Below are 18,153 nucleotides of genomic sequence, written 5' to 3' on the forward strand. Positions count from 1 at the left end.
ATTACTGAATTTATAGAGGGTGGGTTGATGTTTTTTTTGCTTTTGCAGCTGATGCAGTGCCTTTCTTGAAATAAGACCAATAAAAATACATGTTTGTTTTCAGTATTAGAAAAAAGATTCATAGTTACCAGAAATTATCCATGAATAATTGTGGTGGGTTATTCTTGGGACATGAATGGGAGTTATTATGTGATTTAATATACCTAAGAAGGAATTTTTCTGTTCTCAAATTCAGTTTGCAGTTTGAACAGCTTTTTCTGCTTTTGCATTGACTTGTGAATAGTATGGACTCGTTCAGGGGCGGGATTCAGTTTTTTTAACAACCTGTTCTGTGGGCATGGCTTAGTTGGTGGGTGTGGCTTGATGGTCATGTGACTGGATGGGCGTGGCCAACTTGACATCACTCATGTCAAGGGGTGCTTCTCCTCGCCTGGTCTCTCATGACAGTGGGGATGCTGCAACGGTCATAAGTGTGAAAAATGGTCATAAGTCACTTTTGTCAGTGCCATTGTAACTTTGAATGGTTGCTAAATGAACTGTTGTAAGCCAAGGATTACCTGTACAAACATACAAAAAGCTTCTTTGCTTGCAAAAATTGCCCTAAATACCAATTATTAGATTAAAAATACCTGCAAGCCAGAGTTACAAATCAGGCAGGGTGCCAGAGCACCTTGAGGAATGAAAATAGTTAAAATTCAGTGATAACTATCAAGTAGCCAACTCTTGCTCAGAGTTTAGCAGAGGTCATTTAAGCTCTCCAGAAAAAGCACACCCAGGAAAAGCAATCCTTAGATCCATTTGCATTACTTAAAGATACCAGCTGGTCTCACTCACTCACCTCATAAGATATCCTAAGGAAATCATCCAGATTTAAGGAAAGGTCACATGCCCCCCAGAAAGGCAATAAAAAAAATCAGTGCCAAGCTTGCATCCTGCCTCTTGGAAGTATACCTCAAAAGGACAGTGCCAGATAGTACTAAAGCAGTGAAGGAAGACCCCTTCCCCAGATAGAAAAAGAAACCATGAGGCAGGAAAAAATTCAAACACAATACAAATAATTAAATCACAAAGTAGCTGTTGCTTGTTGAAGCTGAATAGGGAAAATTATCCCATCAATAAACACAGGATTAAATGTCGCCAAGCACAGAATTAACCTTCACCAAAAACCAGTTTTAGACCAAAACTCAGAAAAAGTATGTAAACTCACGTTTGAATGTCAATCTTTCTAGCTAGCCAAGAAGCCTTGCTGAATGTCACTCATCTTGGTTCCCTGCCACTAAAAGGTTTGCTTCATTATTCGATTATTTCTTCAAAGTGCTGATTGTCCGGGAAAGTATTTCCTCCCAACAGCAGTGTAAAAATCTTAAAACAACCCTTCCCCTTTAAGAAAGCCAAGCCTCAGAAGCTCCGGAGACAGGAAGTCTAGGCTTTCTGCCAGGAATGTAATAAGGGTGGAAAAAAAACAAAAGGAGATTGCTTCTAACTACCGGTTCTCCGAACTGCTTAGAAAGTTAACAAGGGGTTCTATAGAACTGGACAGAACTGGTAGAATCCCACCCCTGAACTCGTTATAATGTTACTAAAGTTATACTTCCATACAAAAAGTATAAAATATTTTCTTGACAATTATGCAGCATTATCAGGATATCATTATGTACTTGTATTTTTTGAGCAAGTAATAAGACTTGGTAGATTAGTTGTGGTTACAATCTGGAGATAACCTGCAAAAATAATTTATGGCAGCTAAATATTTATGCATTTGAACTTCACAAATATCAGCTCTAACATCTCAGAGGATTTATTTTGAACTGCGTTTTGTTTTGCTGAAAAAACACCTTTTCACAAAAGTGTGTCTTTTCACAATTTGTTTTCTTTTGTTTCAGGTCTGTGTAGATGCCATTTTTTTATGTACTGGAATTACTGTCAAAACTACTCTTTTTTCCAATATTTAATTCAGTGATCAGTGTTAGATTAGAATTTTAGCATCTGCCTGATTATTTTTATTTATTTAAATTGTTTATGGCTGCCTACTCCAAAAAACTTTGGATAGTGTACAAGAAAACAACCAAGCTCAGAGGACACCAAGGACTCCTCATCAACAACTTCACCTGTGCAGTTTGGGTTTGAGATATAAAGCTGGGTTTCACCAGTATACTGATGATAGCTAAGCATTAACCAATGAATGATTTTACCCAGCAGTTTCATGTAGATGTTAAATAGGAGAGGGGAGAGCATCAAACCCACAAACCCCACAAGTGAGGAGGTGCAGACATGATCTCTTCACACATTAACACTGACTAAAACTGACTTTTAGGAAGGAGGTTAATCACTGCCACATAGTGACTCCTAACCTCCAATAGCCAGGGGCTTATAGTATCAAAAACTGTTTGAGAGATCAAGGAGGACCAGGATGGATGCGCTCACTCCAGCTTCACCATGATCTTAGCTGATATGAAATTTTGTTGGCTTTGTTAATATTTAAATGAAGAAATTACCTCAAAATCCCAGGATTACTGACTAGACTCCAGTTTAACAAGAAATCTGTGACATTTTTATACCATCTACATCAGGGGTGTCAAATTCAAGGCCTGCAGGGTGCTTAGATCTGGCCTGCGGAGCCGCCCTGAAATAGCAAAGGATCGGCCCGTGGTGCCTCTGCCAGCGAAAATGGAGCTTTTTACTTTTACTTATATAATCTTGCATAGGAATAAATGTTCAAGAGCCAGTAGAGACAGTGAGGATTTGGGTAATCCTTATTCATGAATATCAGATATGTTCTATTCACACAATCAGGATTTAAGGCATAGTTTTCTGACAGATATTATTGTTTCCAAAAGTAGAGTAATACTAAAGACTAAGAAGCAATTGTTTCTTGCTAATCTAAAATCTTGTTTTCATCAAAGAAGTTTCCTAAACATTTAGACATTTTTGTACCTTTCCTATACATTTTCTTAAAATAATCATTCTGTTCTGAAAACAAATTACCAAGTTATTGTTTGCTTCTGATTTAGTATATGACAGTTCTCTTTGCACCTGAATTTTCAGACCCAGAGTGTACGTCTGTCAGACCTGCACAAAAAAGCTCAGCTATGGAGAGGAATAGTCAGTATCACTTTAATTGAAGGTTGTGGACTCAAAGCCATGGACCCAAATGGGCTGAGTGATCCCTATGTGAAATTTCGGCTGGGACATCAGAAGTACAAGAGTAAGGTAACTTTTGATTTTCTTAAACTATTTTTTAGAGACTTTAGTCGGGTTTTTTAAAATGTAACTTCAGCACTATTTTTGCTGAAATCACTATTTTTCTATTATGGTTTGTTGCATGGTCAGCCAGATGTTCAGACTGGATTTGGCATTTTTATCCAACTATCGTGTCCTTCCTAAGGGCTTGGGATAGGCAGATATGGATGTTTGATGGTGTTACAGATATTGTTATAAGATGTAAGCTGTTCTAAGTAAAGCCACCTTTTGCAATTGACTGGTGGTGATTTTGGCAATATCGATCTTGTCCAGTTGTTTTGGAATTGCACCCAAGGCAACTATTGCTATTGGTACTACCTTTGCTTTTTTTTTGCCACAGTTGTTCTATTTCTATTTGTATACTACTGCAATAATGAAATTTTGATTAGCCTTAATACTATGCAGTGTTAGAACTCTACATTTAAAGCTAGTGACTTAGTAAATCAAACCTCCAAATACAATTATATGATTTTAGACCTGGGCTTAATCAGATACTTGAGCATTGAGCTATATTCCACAAAATATAGATAAATGTTGGGTTCTGTAACAAGAAGTAGAAGAAGGATGGTGAAGAAAAGTGCAGAGGATAACAACAAAAGTAATGTAAAGTTTGGAAAATAAACCTTGTGAAGAATGATTAAAAGAACTTGATTTGTTTAGAACATAAAACTAAAAGAAAAACATAACAATAGTCTTCTAATATTTGAAAGGCCATCACAGAGAAGAGCATGTGGATTTACTCTCTATATGCCTGAAGGTAGGATAAAAATCAAATAGTGGAAGGTTTACAGAGAGAAATCCAAACTCAAAATAAAGAAGAATTTCCTGACAGTTATTAAGCAGTGAAACATCTTGCCTTTTAGAATCATGTGTGCTCTTGTCATTAGATATCTTCAAACGAACATTTGATAACTGTTGGAATGGCCTTAAGATTTCTGCTTTGAGTAAAGGATGGGTCCAGAACAGGGGTTGCCAACCTTTTCGACCTCAGGAACCATCAAACTCATAATTTTAAATCCCACGGACCACTAATATGAATTTTGACTGCGGTGGCTTGCTGACGTTTTCCCAAGGTCTCTGCAGAAAGCAGCAGAGACCCTGGGAAAATCCCCAAAAAAGTCTGCAGGAAAATTCCCCACCCCGTTTTCCTACCAATCGATCATTCTTTATTTGGGATCGCAGAATGCTGTCTCCAGCTCTGTTCTCAGGTGGGTGGAGGGGGGAGAGAGAGAGAGACTTTTGGCTTCATGCAAGGAAACCAGCAGAAGCAGCAGAAGTCTTTCTTTCTCTGCCCCAAACTTTACCAGAAATGAGTCTTTTTGAGACTTGTCACACCGGTGCAGCCTCTTGGAGCAGGATGCATTGCAGGGTCCCAAAGACTCATTTCTGGCGGAGGTTGGGGGAGAGAAAGAAATACTTTTGCTGCTTTCCTTGCGTGCAGCCAAAAGCAGAAGAAAGAAGTGGAAAGAAGCAGCCAGTGGCTAGGTGAGGCACATGGGGCATGTGAGGCAAGTTCCCCCTCTGCCCATTCCCCTCCCCTCACTACCTTGTGTTTTTCGCAATGCAAGCAACACAAGCCTTGTGTTCCCATGCGGGCCATGTGGGCGACACAGCCGTAGTGTTCCCATGCAGCCTGGATTAATTGCTTTGGGGGATGCTTTCGGGGTGACATTTCTCTGTGGACTACCAAAATTTTCTCTTGGACCACCAGTGGTCCCCGGCCTACTGGTTGGCAACCAGTGGTCTAGAAGACCCCAAAGATTAATCCCATGATTTGTATGAGTCCACATTCTTACTGGCTTTTAATTTGAAGAAGAATACAGATAGTCCTCTATTTACAACTGCAGTGGGATACAGAATCTCAGTCTTGAGCAAAGTGATAATTAAGGGAGACACCCATGTGACTGCTTCACTCAACAATAGCAATCCTATATCTTGCAGTTATTAAGCAGAGTTCATTGGGGTAACTGCCGGAATCCTGACAGCAAGAGGGTCTGGACCTCCCAGGCATGGTGAGGGACAGAAAGGACCCAGCCTTCCCACTCTACTGGGAAGACCAGGGCCCTCTCTCCACCCACCAGGGAGAACAATTGTGGGAATGATGATATTTGTAAGCTTTTTTTTTGCTAGATTTGGAAATCCCTTAGTGCTCTGCAGAAGCAGACCTCAAATCTGGTGAAAACACTATCAGATGTCAGTGTTCTGGAAGACTCTGAATGCTGGCCTTCACTAGCATTTCCCCAAGATTTGAGGTCTGTTCCTCCAGCATTCAGCAGGATTTCACTTGCCTGCATAGACAGGAGGGGAAATTCTTTCGCATTTAGGGTAATGGACCTCAAATCCAACATCCTTGTCTACTTTCAACATCCTCTGCTGTTTTCCCCATTAACTTTCTGGGGAAGGCAGCAGAGAAAATTGCCAATTGTGATCACATGATTACAGAGCACTTGGCAACTTGTCATAAATACAAACGGTTGCCAATGTTTCAAAATGTCATGTGAAGGTAGGTGAACTGTGCTCCTGTCGGAGATACTGTTTTGGTCAGGAGTAAAAACTCTTATGTAATAAATTAAATAATACATTTTATGTAGTTTTAAGAATTGAATGAGGGATGTCCTATTTTATTTTTACATAATGTTTGTTTTTAATAATTCAGATCTTTTTATAGGTTTTTTTTAAAAAGAAAAGTACTGAGGAAAATTTTTTATGAATTTCAGATTGAAAAAGGTGTAACATCTGTTTCATTCTGTGTCTCCAAGCAAGAAAAAAGTTAAATCTATTTTAAGAGTTTGAAGGAGAAACTACTAGAAACTCATTATATCAGTTCTTTTGTGATATAAAAAGCAAATGTGCAATAAATAATGTCTTGTTATAATTGTCATACTTTTTGTGTGTTTTGAGAAAATTTTAATATGTTCTCAGTGAACATTTCAATAAATGTGGACAAATATTATATTTCCTGCTATCCAGAAGACAAATAATAATTTAAATCCAAAACTAAGTAGGTAAATGTATAACTATTAAAATAATCAAAATTCTATTTTGTTATTCTTGGAGATAAAAGGCATCAAGACTCAAGTTTTTTTCTCTCTCTCTAGATAATGTCAAAAACTTTGAATCCCAAGTGGAGGGAACAATTTGACTTACATCTTTATGAGGAACGAGGTGGAATTATTGATATTACAGTATGGGACAGAGATGCTGGCAAAAAGGATGATTTTATTGGCAGGTTTGTCTACAAATAACTTATAGTATGAGGATGAGCTTTGAAGAAGAGAACATATAATTTTGAATTGCTTGAAGTAAATTTTTGAATTTAAAAGAAGAAATAACATTTAGAAATAGCCTAATTTTGTAGGGAAATGGTTTTTTAATGTATTGATGGCAGATCATATCAGCTAAAATCTATCCCTTTTCAATATTATATTTTAAAAGATTTATGGTACAAGATTAGGGTTCTATTGGTAGTATTTGATAATTAACTCAGTTATTGGCTATACAATACTTTATATCTATCTAGCATCGTATATATTACATATGTAAGGCAGAATGTCAGCATCAGAAGCTGGAACATGATCTTTGATATAATATGGGCAGCTACAGGTTTTAAATAAATAGCAATAACAAGGTAGCATAACTTAGACTTGCATATCACCCCATAGAGCTTTACAGCACTCTGGGCAGTTTACAATGTCAGCATGTTTCTCCCAACAACGTGAGTCCTCATTTTACTGACTTTGGAAGGCTGAGCCCATCAGGATCAAACTCCAGACTGTGGGCAGTTTGCCTACAATACTGCATTCTAATCATTGTGCACCAGTGCTCCTCAGGTAGATGTAGTTCTTGAAGGGAGTCTATATGTTTTTTTGTTTTGATTCCAAATAACTTTTAAAATTAAATTGGAGGTAGTTCTTCTTCTTGAATTGAGTAGTTAAGTCCTGCTTTTTTGAAGTACTTTGCCTATTAACAGTTTGCTATCAGCCACCGGAATTGTAAATAATGTGCAAAGATAGATCTGCTTCTATACCCAGCTCCATATCCAGGTTATGTTGCTCATATGATACTGATTTTTTGGAGCACAAAATCTACTTTTTCTTTTTGACTTACTAGGTGCTGGTTGGGAAATACTTCTAAAACTCTGTCTCTTTCCCCACCTCCTTTTATGGCTGGAATGATCGATCCCCATAGGTAGAGGGATATAATGATAAATTGTGATTGTAGAAAAAAATGAATGTGTAGCCAAACATGTGTTGCACTCTGAACCAAGTTCAGATAGATTTCAGTTACATCTCTGGTTATATATATTGAAACGTTATATACATTGAAATCTGATCAATAAGACTTTAGATGTCCCTGTTTCCATCCCAAATCCATCCCAAATCAGGATTGCCCTCCTCCACACTAACTCTAGAGTAGTCTTTAGAGATCATAGGCCTGTAGTGAAAGAGGGGAACTTCCATCTCTTTGCTGGTCAGTCAACAAAAGGAGTTTGGTCAATATTAGCATTGGATCTCTTGCTATGAATTTTTGAAAGTTATACAAGGAAGTTAAAGGAACATTTCATTTCTAGTACTCTGTTTTCTAGCATTTCAACTTCATAGGCAGGAATATGATTCTATAAAATATCTGTTTTGCTGAATGATAAAATAGATGAATTTGAAGACTTTGTCCTGAAAACATGAAGTAAATATAATATAGTTCATTTTGGGTAACTGCGTTCACAGTATTTCACAGCATTGTTGTAAACTTAACAACATGTTAAAGAAAATGTTTGTTTCTAGGTGCCAGGTTGACTTGTCAATTCTAAGCAAAGAGCATACTCATAAGCTAGAGCTGCCTCTGGAAGAAGGCGAAGGCCATCTGATACTGCTGGTTACATTGACTGCTTCAGCTGCGGTCAGCATCTCTGACTTCTCAATGAATGCCTTGGAAGATCTAAAGGAACGGAAAGAAATCCTAAAAAGATATGTATGCAGCATCTTTTTTTTACTCTTTTTTGCATACACATTATAATGATAAACAGTGAAATGTAAAAGAAAATGTAAAAGGAAAACTTACTTAGTTGCTTGCTTACTTGCTTACTTACTTACTTGGTTTATATGCTGCCATAATAGTCCTTCTCCCAGTAGCTATAAAACTATACAATACAGTTTTACCAAATGATAAAAATAAGGGATCAAATCCTGGATGAGATCCTCCTGGTCACAACTTCTGCCACTTATAGTAGTCCGGCGTCCAGAAGAGCCCACAAATCAGAGATCTATTCCTTCTAGATAAACCCCCCCCACCCCAAAGGAAACAGTATGGATAAGAAACTAACCTATAAAGTACTAAAAATTGTTGAAGTCACTTTCCTTTGAAAATCAGTTTAGTATGGCCGCTATAGTTGTCTCTTCTTTCATCTGCCTGTTGCTCACTCTATTAGGATTATATATACAGTGTCTCATCTGTACTAACTCTTGTAGGTAGCTAGTTTATGGTAATAAAGATTATTCTGTTTATTTTTAATATACATATATGTGTGTACAAATGTAGTTTTACTTGATTTTCACTGAAATGTTAACTTCTTGTTGTAATGAAGACATTTCCTTACTGACTTTGCCAACAAGTAATGTCCTTAAGTAGCTGAAGAATTGAACTTTATATATGGATCAACTTGGTATTGTTTAAAACAAAGCCCTTCTTTCAGGGATTTGTTCTATTAGAATCAGATGTTTTGAGTAGCTTAGAAATCTAACATAAAGAAGTAATAAGGATACAAATGTTTAAAATCTGAATTGAATGTTTTGAAGAATAACCAGTCCTTGTATCATAAAAGCAATTGTGTAGTTTTAGTAAAGGAACAGCAAGGGGAGCTCTTACTCCAGCTTTTATTAATATTGAATTCACTAAAACTGACTTACCAAACACAAAGAAGAAAGAAGAAAAGCTATCTCCCCTAAAATTACAAAGCTTTTATTGTATAGGTCTGCCAGGTGTTTAGAAGTTATCTCTAGACACTGCATTTAAGCTAAACTCTGACTAACAGAGGTCTGTTTAATTTTTTTGTTTTAAAATATTCCTATTCTATGGTTGACATCCTCTCAATAAGCGAATTTAATAAAGATGTACCTTATCAGGCTGTGCAGATAATATGAAGTGCTAGTACCATTGCTGTACAATATTCTTCAAACAGATTAGCAGGATTTGTGCTGCAGCAAATTTATTCTACCTATCTCCACTAAATCAGCTGCCTGCAAATACTTGTACACATCATACACCAATAGTATTATCATAAACACAATTTAATAGAGGTAAAACTTAGAGCAAGGCTAACCATTATGTATTTAAAATCAAGTAAGAACTAAGAAATGTACTAAATCATCTGAAAACTAATGATTACCAATATTATTTCAGATTTTTGTGTCAACTAAGGCAAGCTAATCTGTCAGACTATATCTTGGGAGATAAATGCATTTCTCAGATATTAATTTTAATGAAATATGCATTTTGGTCTCCAGTATACCAGAAAAACATGAAGCAAAGGATGTTCATTGTTCTGATTATCTTTTAATAATAAACAAATAACCAGTAAACCACAACTTTTGAACCTCCATCTCTTTTTTCTCAATTTTTTTTAGTTTAAGCAAATTTTAATAGAGAATAGCAACAGCATTTTTTAAAAAAAGTATGACATTGAAAAACTGATTTTCAATGTTTATTTCAGACATTAGATTGTTACTTATAGGCTGAATAACTTGGTTCATCAACATGAGCCATACATAGCTGCAATAATCCTGGATAAATAACAGCATCGTAGTATACTGTATATGGAAATAGCTAAATATTTTTGTAGCAAATCTTTAACCCTATATATTTTACAGGAAATCTTCAATATTAGTGTTGTTATCCTTCACTAAATCTGTAGTAAATATTACTGGGTAACTGACAAATTAATAACCTTTTTTTTTACTCTAAAATTATTATTTATAAAGTTTTATTTTTAAAGTATTGAGAAGGAGATCTTTCTATTTAAAAATGTGTTTTGCCCTATTTTTGAGACTGAAAAGAGTAAATGCACTGACCCTGCCATCAGATCAAATAGTCTTGGAAAATGACTCTATTACTGTCATTTAACCATTTGTAGCAGAACATCAGAGCCCTACAAATTAAAGAGGCATTACCGTTTGAACCATTTTATCACAATTGTATGAAAAGATTAATTCCTTTTGGGATGGGAGGAGGGCCGTAATGGGTAGCAGACCAAAAGAGAGATTCTGTGACCTTTTCAGAACGGGTATCCTGAACCCCTGCTCCCCCTTGTCACAGTTTAAAAACCAGAGAAGCTAGTTTAGTGAAGAAGTTGTTAGCATTCCATTTTTATTATGACATTTCACAGTCATCCGATTTAATGTCCCTTGACCGGATTGTCCACCGTGAGACGATGGGGCTTGAAATGTTATTTAGAGCATTGATAAAAGGTGAGCAGTTATAAGATGACAGCGAGTCATAAGGCTGGTGGTGTGACATTAATTTTCTCCATAACAGAGATGGAATAAGACGTCATGGTGACAAGCTGTCAATCAGTGCTGGCCCCTCAGTGTATCTTGATGCCATAGGATAGGGTATTGGTTCTCCCATAATAGAGCTGAACTGAAATGCTCTTGCTGACAGCTGCTGCAGCTATACAGAAAATATATTATACAGCCTTTCATTAAAAAAATAAAGAGGACTCATCTCCAGAGCATTTCAATTTTTTCCCATCTATTGAGGGCTGAAAGGATTCACAGCAAATCATAGATTTCTGTTCTATGGAAATTTGAAGCCTCCAATACCATCTGGGTTTTGAGGCCTCCAACAGTCTTCATAAATAAGATGATTGATAATCATCTCATAAATCATTACTTTAAGTTGCATGTTTAAAGTAATGTATTAAAGTCATTTGCTTTTCACAAAATCCTACAATAATCTGCAGTATGTCATTGGCTGAGTTTGTCAGAAACGCAGTAAATTGCACTAAATCAGCTGACTAGCAAAATCTAAAAGTTCAAACTATAATTATCCCACTGGCAAATAATAGTGGACGAAATATTGCCAGGTCTTTTTAAATGAACGGAATGCGCATATAGGTGAAAAGGTCGATTTTTGCTTTTCTTCTGCATTAACAGGAAATGCAAAACAAATGTAATTTCAAAACCACAAAAAAGACTTTTAATTTCACCATGCCTCCCTTGTTCAACGTAGCATGGAAAATATCTGTGCTAAATGCTAGGATTGACAAAAAATACCTTTTTGAGAACTATAATAAATGATAAGTAATGACAAACAGCATTTTTCTGTTGCTTTCTTTAAGAGCCAATTTTAAACCACATCAAGAAAAAAAAAGGGAGATAGAAGGTGAGGTTGTCTCTCTGATTAAGAAAATTTCTAATAGGCAAATATTATGAAATTAAAAGTTAATAGATATAGTATTAGTGATCTTATAGAATGCTAGAGATATATGAAGATGCGCTATATAAACTACATTGTCTCAGCTGAACATTGTTTCTAATCTCTGAGATGTATATTATGGGCTTTGAGTCTCATTCTTATTTATAAATAGGCCTGTCTAATACATGGTTAAGATTTCAACTTTTTCAAGCAGAAAACATTTTTGTTAAACAGAATATGATTAAGAATTTAAAATTTGCATCATAATGGAAAAGAGCATTAATTCAGACATTTGTTAAAATCTAGGTTTGCTACTTTAATGGGATTTAACCTGTGAAAATGTTTAGAAATTCATTCTTTACCTCCTGTTTCCTGATTTTTTTAAAATAAATACTATTTTTAAACACACTTTTTTAAAATATTTTAATTATACTGTATAAACTAATGGTTACATAGAATAATTATAAAACTATAGTTTTACACCATAATAATATACAAAATTTGAACACATGCTGTGTTTATGCAATTAAAACTTATTAACAAACTTATAAACAAATTAAAATAATTACTATTTTGTGAAGACTATGAGGAAGCTGTAGGGAATAAAGCTAAGTAATACAGAAATATGTTTGTGTGCGCATAATTTTAGTTTTGTTACAGATAACTCATAGAAACATTCCACTTTCTAAATTATTTCTCAAAAACCTGTGAAATCTCTGCTTTGTAGAATAGAAATACCTTAGGACCAAGATGTCATTTAATAAAATTATGGGACACTATTGCAATTAAATAATGATTTAAAATAAACAATAAATATTAAATATATTTTAAAATTAGACTTGTTAATTTATGTATTTGGTTTAGAACTGAATATTTTCTCTACTGAATGTTAACTAATGTTAAGGAATAAAAGTGGTATAGCAGGAAACAGTGGGTTCCATGCCAATGGAACTAGATGAGCTGCAGTTCCAAGGCAGTCAAGACATCAGTCAAATACCTGCTGACTCAGAAAAGTTGACCCAAGAAAAAGAACCCTAGAAATTAAATCCAGGATCCATACATATATAAAAGCTTTGACATCTGTGTATTGCAGTGGAAACATCTACATATTTCTTTTTGGATTCTTTTTGTCTACAGCTAAGACTAATCCTGCCAAGCTGTGACCAATGAGCCTTTTTGCCAAGCAAGACAGTTCCAGAATAAAACGTTGAGTCAGACCTAAGTGGAGCTTCACAGTTAGGATATATTAGAAACATGTGATGTAAGCCATCAGGGCAACTTGGAACCTTTAAGAGGGAATGGTCTCCTCATATTTTGCTTTTTTTATGACTTCAGTGTAATTTCCTACATTTTGTGTATGTTTCTAGAACCTAATGCAGATGTTTCAAAACATAAAGGATGTGGGATTTCTCCAGGTAAAGGTCATCAGAGCAGAAGGTTTGATGGCAGCTGATGTTACAGGCAAGAACTATTTCCACTTTTATGCTAATCAGTAACCACTGACTAATTTTATAACATACATTACAAAAACAACAGTCTAGCAAATAAAAAACTGAAGTTTGCTGGGATTCTATTCTTGCTTAGTGATGAATTCTGATTTTATATATATATATATATATATATATATATATATATATATATATATATATATATATATATATATATATATATATATATATATATATATTTTCTTAAGTTTTCGGGTACTTACATGTATGGTGCTTGTTGGGTATTTCCACGCATTGTTGTCTTTAAAGTTAGCAAGAGCAGAATCATCTGCCATCATCAGGCTTCGAGTGTCGTCGGAGTCAGACTTACAGTGGTTCAGATTTGATTGGGCTTTGCTGTCCAGAATGGTTTTCTTCATCCTGATTGGTGGAGTCTTGGTCTGTGTTTATCTCGGAGTTGCTGTGCTGCTTGATTGGTCTCTACTTCTGTCTGTCTTTGCTCTTTGTATCTGATTGCTGGCAGCATTGTGTTGCTAGGAGGCCTTAGGCAGTGCCGGGTAATGACGGCATCATTATTAGGAGCCATCTGGGTGCCTGGTTGGGATGTGTTTGAGCTGAGTATCAGGTCGTGCCCAGGTGTGCCTGGTTGTGGGTGGAGATTTTTGTTGTGAGTGCAGGCTTCAATGATTGACAGCCTGGTGAATCATCTCTCTATTCATGCTTCGGTCTTTCAATCTCTATGGCTTCTCGATGATTCTGATTAGGGTTTCTATAGTGGCCAGGTTTGGCCATTGAAGTGATGCTATGACCTGTGGCTTCCATGTTGGACTAGGAGTGTTCCAGTTTTGATGCATTTTTGTGTTCATCCAGGGGGTGCTTACTTCTATTGTCTGTCCAAGAGGCGGGCATGATGCCAGGGACTTAATGCCTTGTTTCCAGGTCAATTTTACCTTAGCAACCCCAAAGATAAAATTGACCTGGAAAACCAAGGCATACATAAGAATAAGCACCCGCCTGGATGACCAAAATGCAGTCAAAAGCTGGAACACACTCACTAGTCCAACATGGAAGCACAGGTCATAGCATCAACCAAGGCACCAAACCTGGCCACTATAGAAAACCTAATCACAGAATCATCAGAAAGCCATGAGATGAAAGACAGAAGCTGAATAGAAGAGATGATTCCACCAGGCTGTCAATCATTTGAACCTGCACTCACAAACAAAAATCTCCACACACAAGCCACAAACACCTGGGCACACAGATCCTGATACCTCCAGCTCAAACACATCCCAACCAGGCACAGATGAAACAGCTCCTAACTAATGATGCTCCATACCCGAGCCGCATAAGGCCTCCATAAAGCAACACAATGCTGCCAGCCAATCAAGATACAAAAGAGCCAAAACAGACAGAGATATTAGAGCACAATCAGCAGAACACAGCAAACCCGAGACCAATAAACACAGACCAAGACTCCAACCAATCGGATGAAGAAAAACCATTCTGGCACAGCAATAGGCTGCCCCAAATTCAAATCTGAAACCACTGTAAAGTCTGACTCACAGACGGACACAATACAGAAGCCTGATGATGGCAGATGAGATTCTGCTGAAACGTTACAACTAAAAGAACAACTACAATGACGTGGGAAAATACCCAACCAAGCCGAACACCATACACACACATATATATATATATATATATATATATATATATATATATATATATATATATATATATATATATATATATATATATTTGTTTTCTTAAGTTTCGCTGGTACTTACATGTATGGTGTTCGGCTGTTGTTCCCACGTCATTGTAGTTGTTCTTTTAAAGTTGTAGCAACGTTTCAGCAGAAATGATGGCAGATGAGATTCTGCTGAAGGCAGAATCTGCATGATGGCAGATGAGATTCTGCATGATGGCAGATGAGATTCTGCTGAATCTCATTTGCATGATGGCAGATGAGATTCTGCTGAAACGTTGCTACAACTTTAAAAGAACAACTACAATGACGTGGAAAATACTCCAACCAAGCGAACACTATACACATATATATATATATATATATATATATATAAACATACACATACACACATACACATATATGTTTATAAATAAATTTGTATCTGGGCGTTTGAGAACCCAAATTCTTGAGAGAAAAGGTGAAACAAAGCAATCACATGGCTGCCAAAGTATTTTGTTCTGAGAGCCTTCAATGAATTATTGTATGTACAACATAATTACATTATAAGAGTTAAATCTTTATCAAGCCTCCACCTCCACGTCCCTTCTTGCCTTTGGGGACCAAGCTGTCCAGAACTATATCCACTCTCTTTCTCAAAATGTCTCCTCCATTTCTCAAGCTCTCCAGGCCCTCCATTACCCGGGATTGGATCATCCACTGCATTCCTTCCTTCCTGGTGACTCATTGCTCGTGAAATCCTTGACTGACTCCAGTCCCCTAGCTGAACAGTGGAAAGGACCCTTCCTTGTCCTTCTCATGACCTATACGGCTATCAAAGTTGCTGGCATTTGCACCTTGATTCACCATTCCCATTTGAAGACCTCTGATCCTCCTGAGCACTCCAGTTATCATTGGACTGTAGCCCTCGTGCTGAGGATGATCTTCGGCTGAAGCTTTTGTTTAAACAACATCACCCTTTAGTCGCATGTCAAAATACCAAAGGAGTCACTGGTTTCCTACGGGCACTCAGCAATTTGCCATAGGCACTCTATCTTTTTTCACCATGTGACTCAGTTACAAAGGGAGGGGGGCAGGAGGGTATAGTGAGGGAAACAAACGTTGAGGCTTATAGAGAGTTGGTCTATAGCCGTGATGACAAACCTATAGCATGTGTGCCACAAGTGGCACGCAGAGCCATTTGTGCAGGCACTTGGGCCCCAGGCAAACTTACCTCACTACACATGCACGTGCCTCCCAGCTGATTTGGGGGGCTTTTTCGGCCTCCCAGAGGCTGGAGGGAAGCCTCTGCAGTCATTGTAGGCTGAAAAACAGGCCTGTTTCATCACTTCCTGTATTTCTGGAAATACCGGAAGTGACAAAACAGGCCCATATTTCAGGCTGCAGAGGCTTCCCTCCAGCTTCTGGTAGACCGAAAAAGGCCCCAAAATAAACTGGGTGGCATGTGCATGCGCAGTGCAGGTAAGGGGGCAGGGGGAGGATTGTGCACGCATGCACGGGGTGGGGGGCCCTGCGCACATTGCCTTCTGGGTGCTGGCACACAAGTGCAATTTTCGGCACAGGAGCCCAAAAAGGTTAGCCACCACTGGTCTATCATGAAGACCTTCCATCAGAACGCCACCCAGTACAACCGGGCCATGTGAAAGCTTTAGAACATGGTGGCACCACCCCACCCCAAAACAAATGGAAGAACAACAAACAGCTTCAGTGGCCATCTTTGGGGTTTGGTGTACCAACACATATTCAGAATATCCAGATCTGAGCAAAAATGTTAAACATTACCAATTGTGCACACATACACCCGACTTGCACTCAGGCAGGTAATTGAAACAGCCCCATTGGAAGCCGAGGTGTACCAAATCACAGAGGTTACTCATAGTTGGAAGATGCCCATTCTCCATAATAAAAAAAAAACAAATCATTGCAAAGTTAGGGTCTTGTATCCAACACAGAGCAGTGGCTTGCCTCCAATCTTTTAATTCTTCAAATTAAATATAAATATAAACTTGGTATATATTTATGGTGCGCCATCACCTGGAAAGTCAACTGTACCTTACGGAAGGTGATGGATAAGTGCAATCAGGCTTTTCACATTACGATCAGTGAGGATCACAATTTATTGGTCCTGTACAACCCATATGTAGTAGAGAACAGCCCCAAAGATGTTAATACTGGCTTCTTCTCTGGACTGTCTTCTTGGCTTACTAGTTGGCTACCTGGGTGGGTTGGCTCCGGGAGATTTTTCGGGTTATCGTTTTTGTCATCTTCCTTATATTCTTCTTCTTCTTCTGTTGCATACATTGTCTTCCTCTTATCATGTCTGCCTGCCCTAACACCAGCCCCATGAGACATCAGAAATGTAGCTCGTATGCTGTCTCTGCCTACCCTGTCTTTGCAGATCATACTTGTGTGCACTTGTCAAAATATGAAAGGGGTTTTTATGTTGATCATAATTCTGATAACTCTGATGGCTGGTTAAAAGGTTCTTATGTTGAAATGGCAGAAATAAAGTTTAAACTTTAGCTGGCCCTTTGTGGAAAGTTCTATAAGAAACCAAAAGCTGGTGAGCTAAGCCTGTGATAAAACCACAAGAGGCATGCACAGGTATTTTTGTAACTGCTATACCTCATCTACTATACCCCTGCTTCCTACTAGGAAGCCATCAAGAAACAAGAAATCTGTATATACTTGCTTCAAACTGCATTCAGGGTTCTTCCAATCTTATGGGACACCAAGAATCAATCCTGGCTCAGCTGAATAAATATTTATTTTTAAAGAGAGAGAACCTAGTTTCTGTCTCTTTGGTTGCACCAAGCCACACCTGATTTCTGCTTGACAACACCATGCTAGCTGTAAGTATGAGGGCTGGTTGTAACTACTACTCATTTAGCACTGTCAGAAGTTAAGCAGTTGCTGAACAAATGTTTGTTAAACAAGGACTACCTGTAAACTATATTCACAATTCTTTTGGATATGTGTATGTGTGTATGCCTTGACTGTTGCCAATTGTTCCTGAAATCACCAAGAATCAATCCTGACTCAAAGGAGAGTTTACTTTTTTAGTCCTATTTATACTATCAATGAAAGAGACTGGTATAAATATAATTTGTAGACATGAATGCACGAATACTGTGCTGTAGTAAGAAGATTTGTGTGTGTGTGTGTGTGTGTGTGCCTATAGTTATATGACCACAGTGATATTACACTAAGACCTACTGATAATCAATAAATATTATTCTGAATTAACCATGTTTGGTATTGCTATACTTATATAGCAATACACTTATTATGACATACTTATATATGATTTTTGTTACTCTTATTATATGCTATTAATTGATAGCT

At 37.3% G+C, this 18,153-nt stretch overlaps 1 protein-coding gene across 1 annotated transcript in view; it reads left to right on the forward strand.

The window, feature by feature from the left end:
* Positions 1-18,153, forward strand: part of MCTP1 (multiple C2 and transmembrane domain containing 1) — a 148,635-nt gene that overhangs the window by 39,797 nt on the left and 90,685 nt on the right. Inside the window, exons 7-10 of the mRNA XM_026672656.2 lie at positions 3,046-3,210; positions 6,339-6,469; positions 8,022-8,208; positions 13,017-13,110. Coding sequence (XP_026528441.2) covers positions 3,046-3,210; positions 6,339-6,469; positions 8,022-8,208; positions 13,017-13,110 — 577 coding nt within the window. The remainder of the gene's footprint in view (positions 1-3,045; positions 3,211-6,338; positions 6,470-8,021; positions 8,209-13,016; positions 13,111-18,153) is intronic.

This window comes from Notechis scutatus, chromosome 2 (assembly GCF_049901735.1).
Source record: "Notechis scutatus isolate UNSWTSFEM ecotype Mainland chromosome 2, rNotScu1.2, whole genome shotgun sequence".
Lineage (NCBI taxonomy): Eukaryota > Metazoa > Chordata > Lepidosauria > Squamata > Elapidae > Notechis > Notechis scutatus.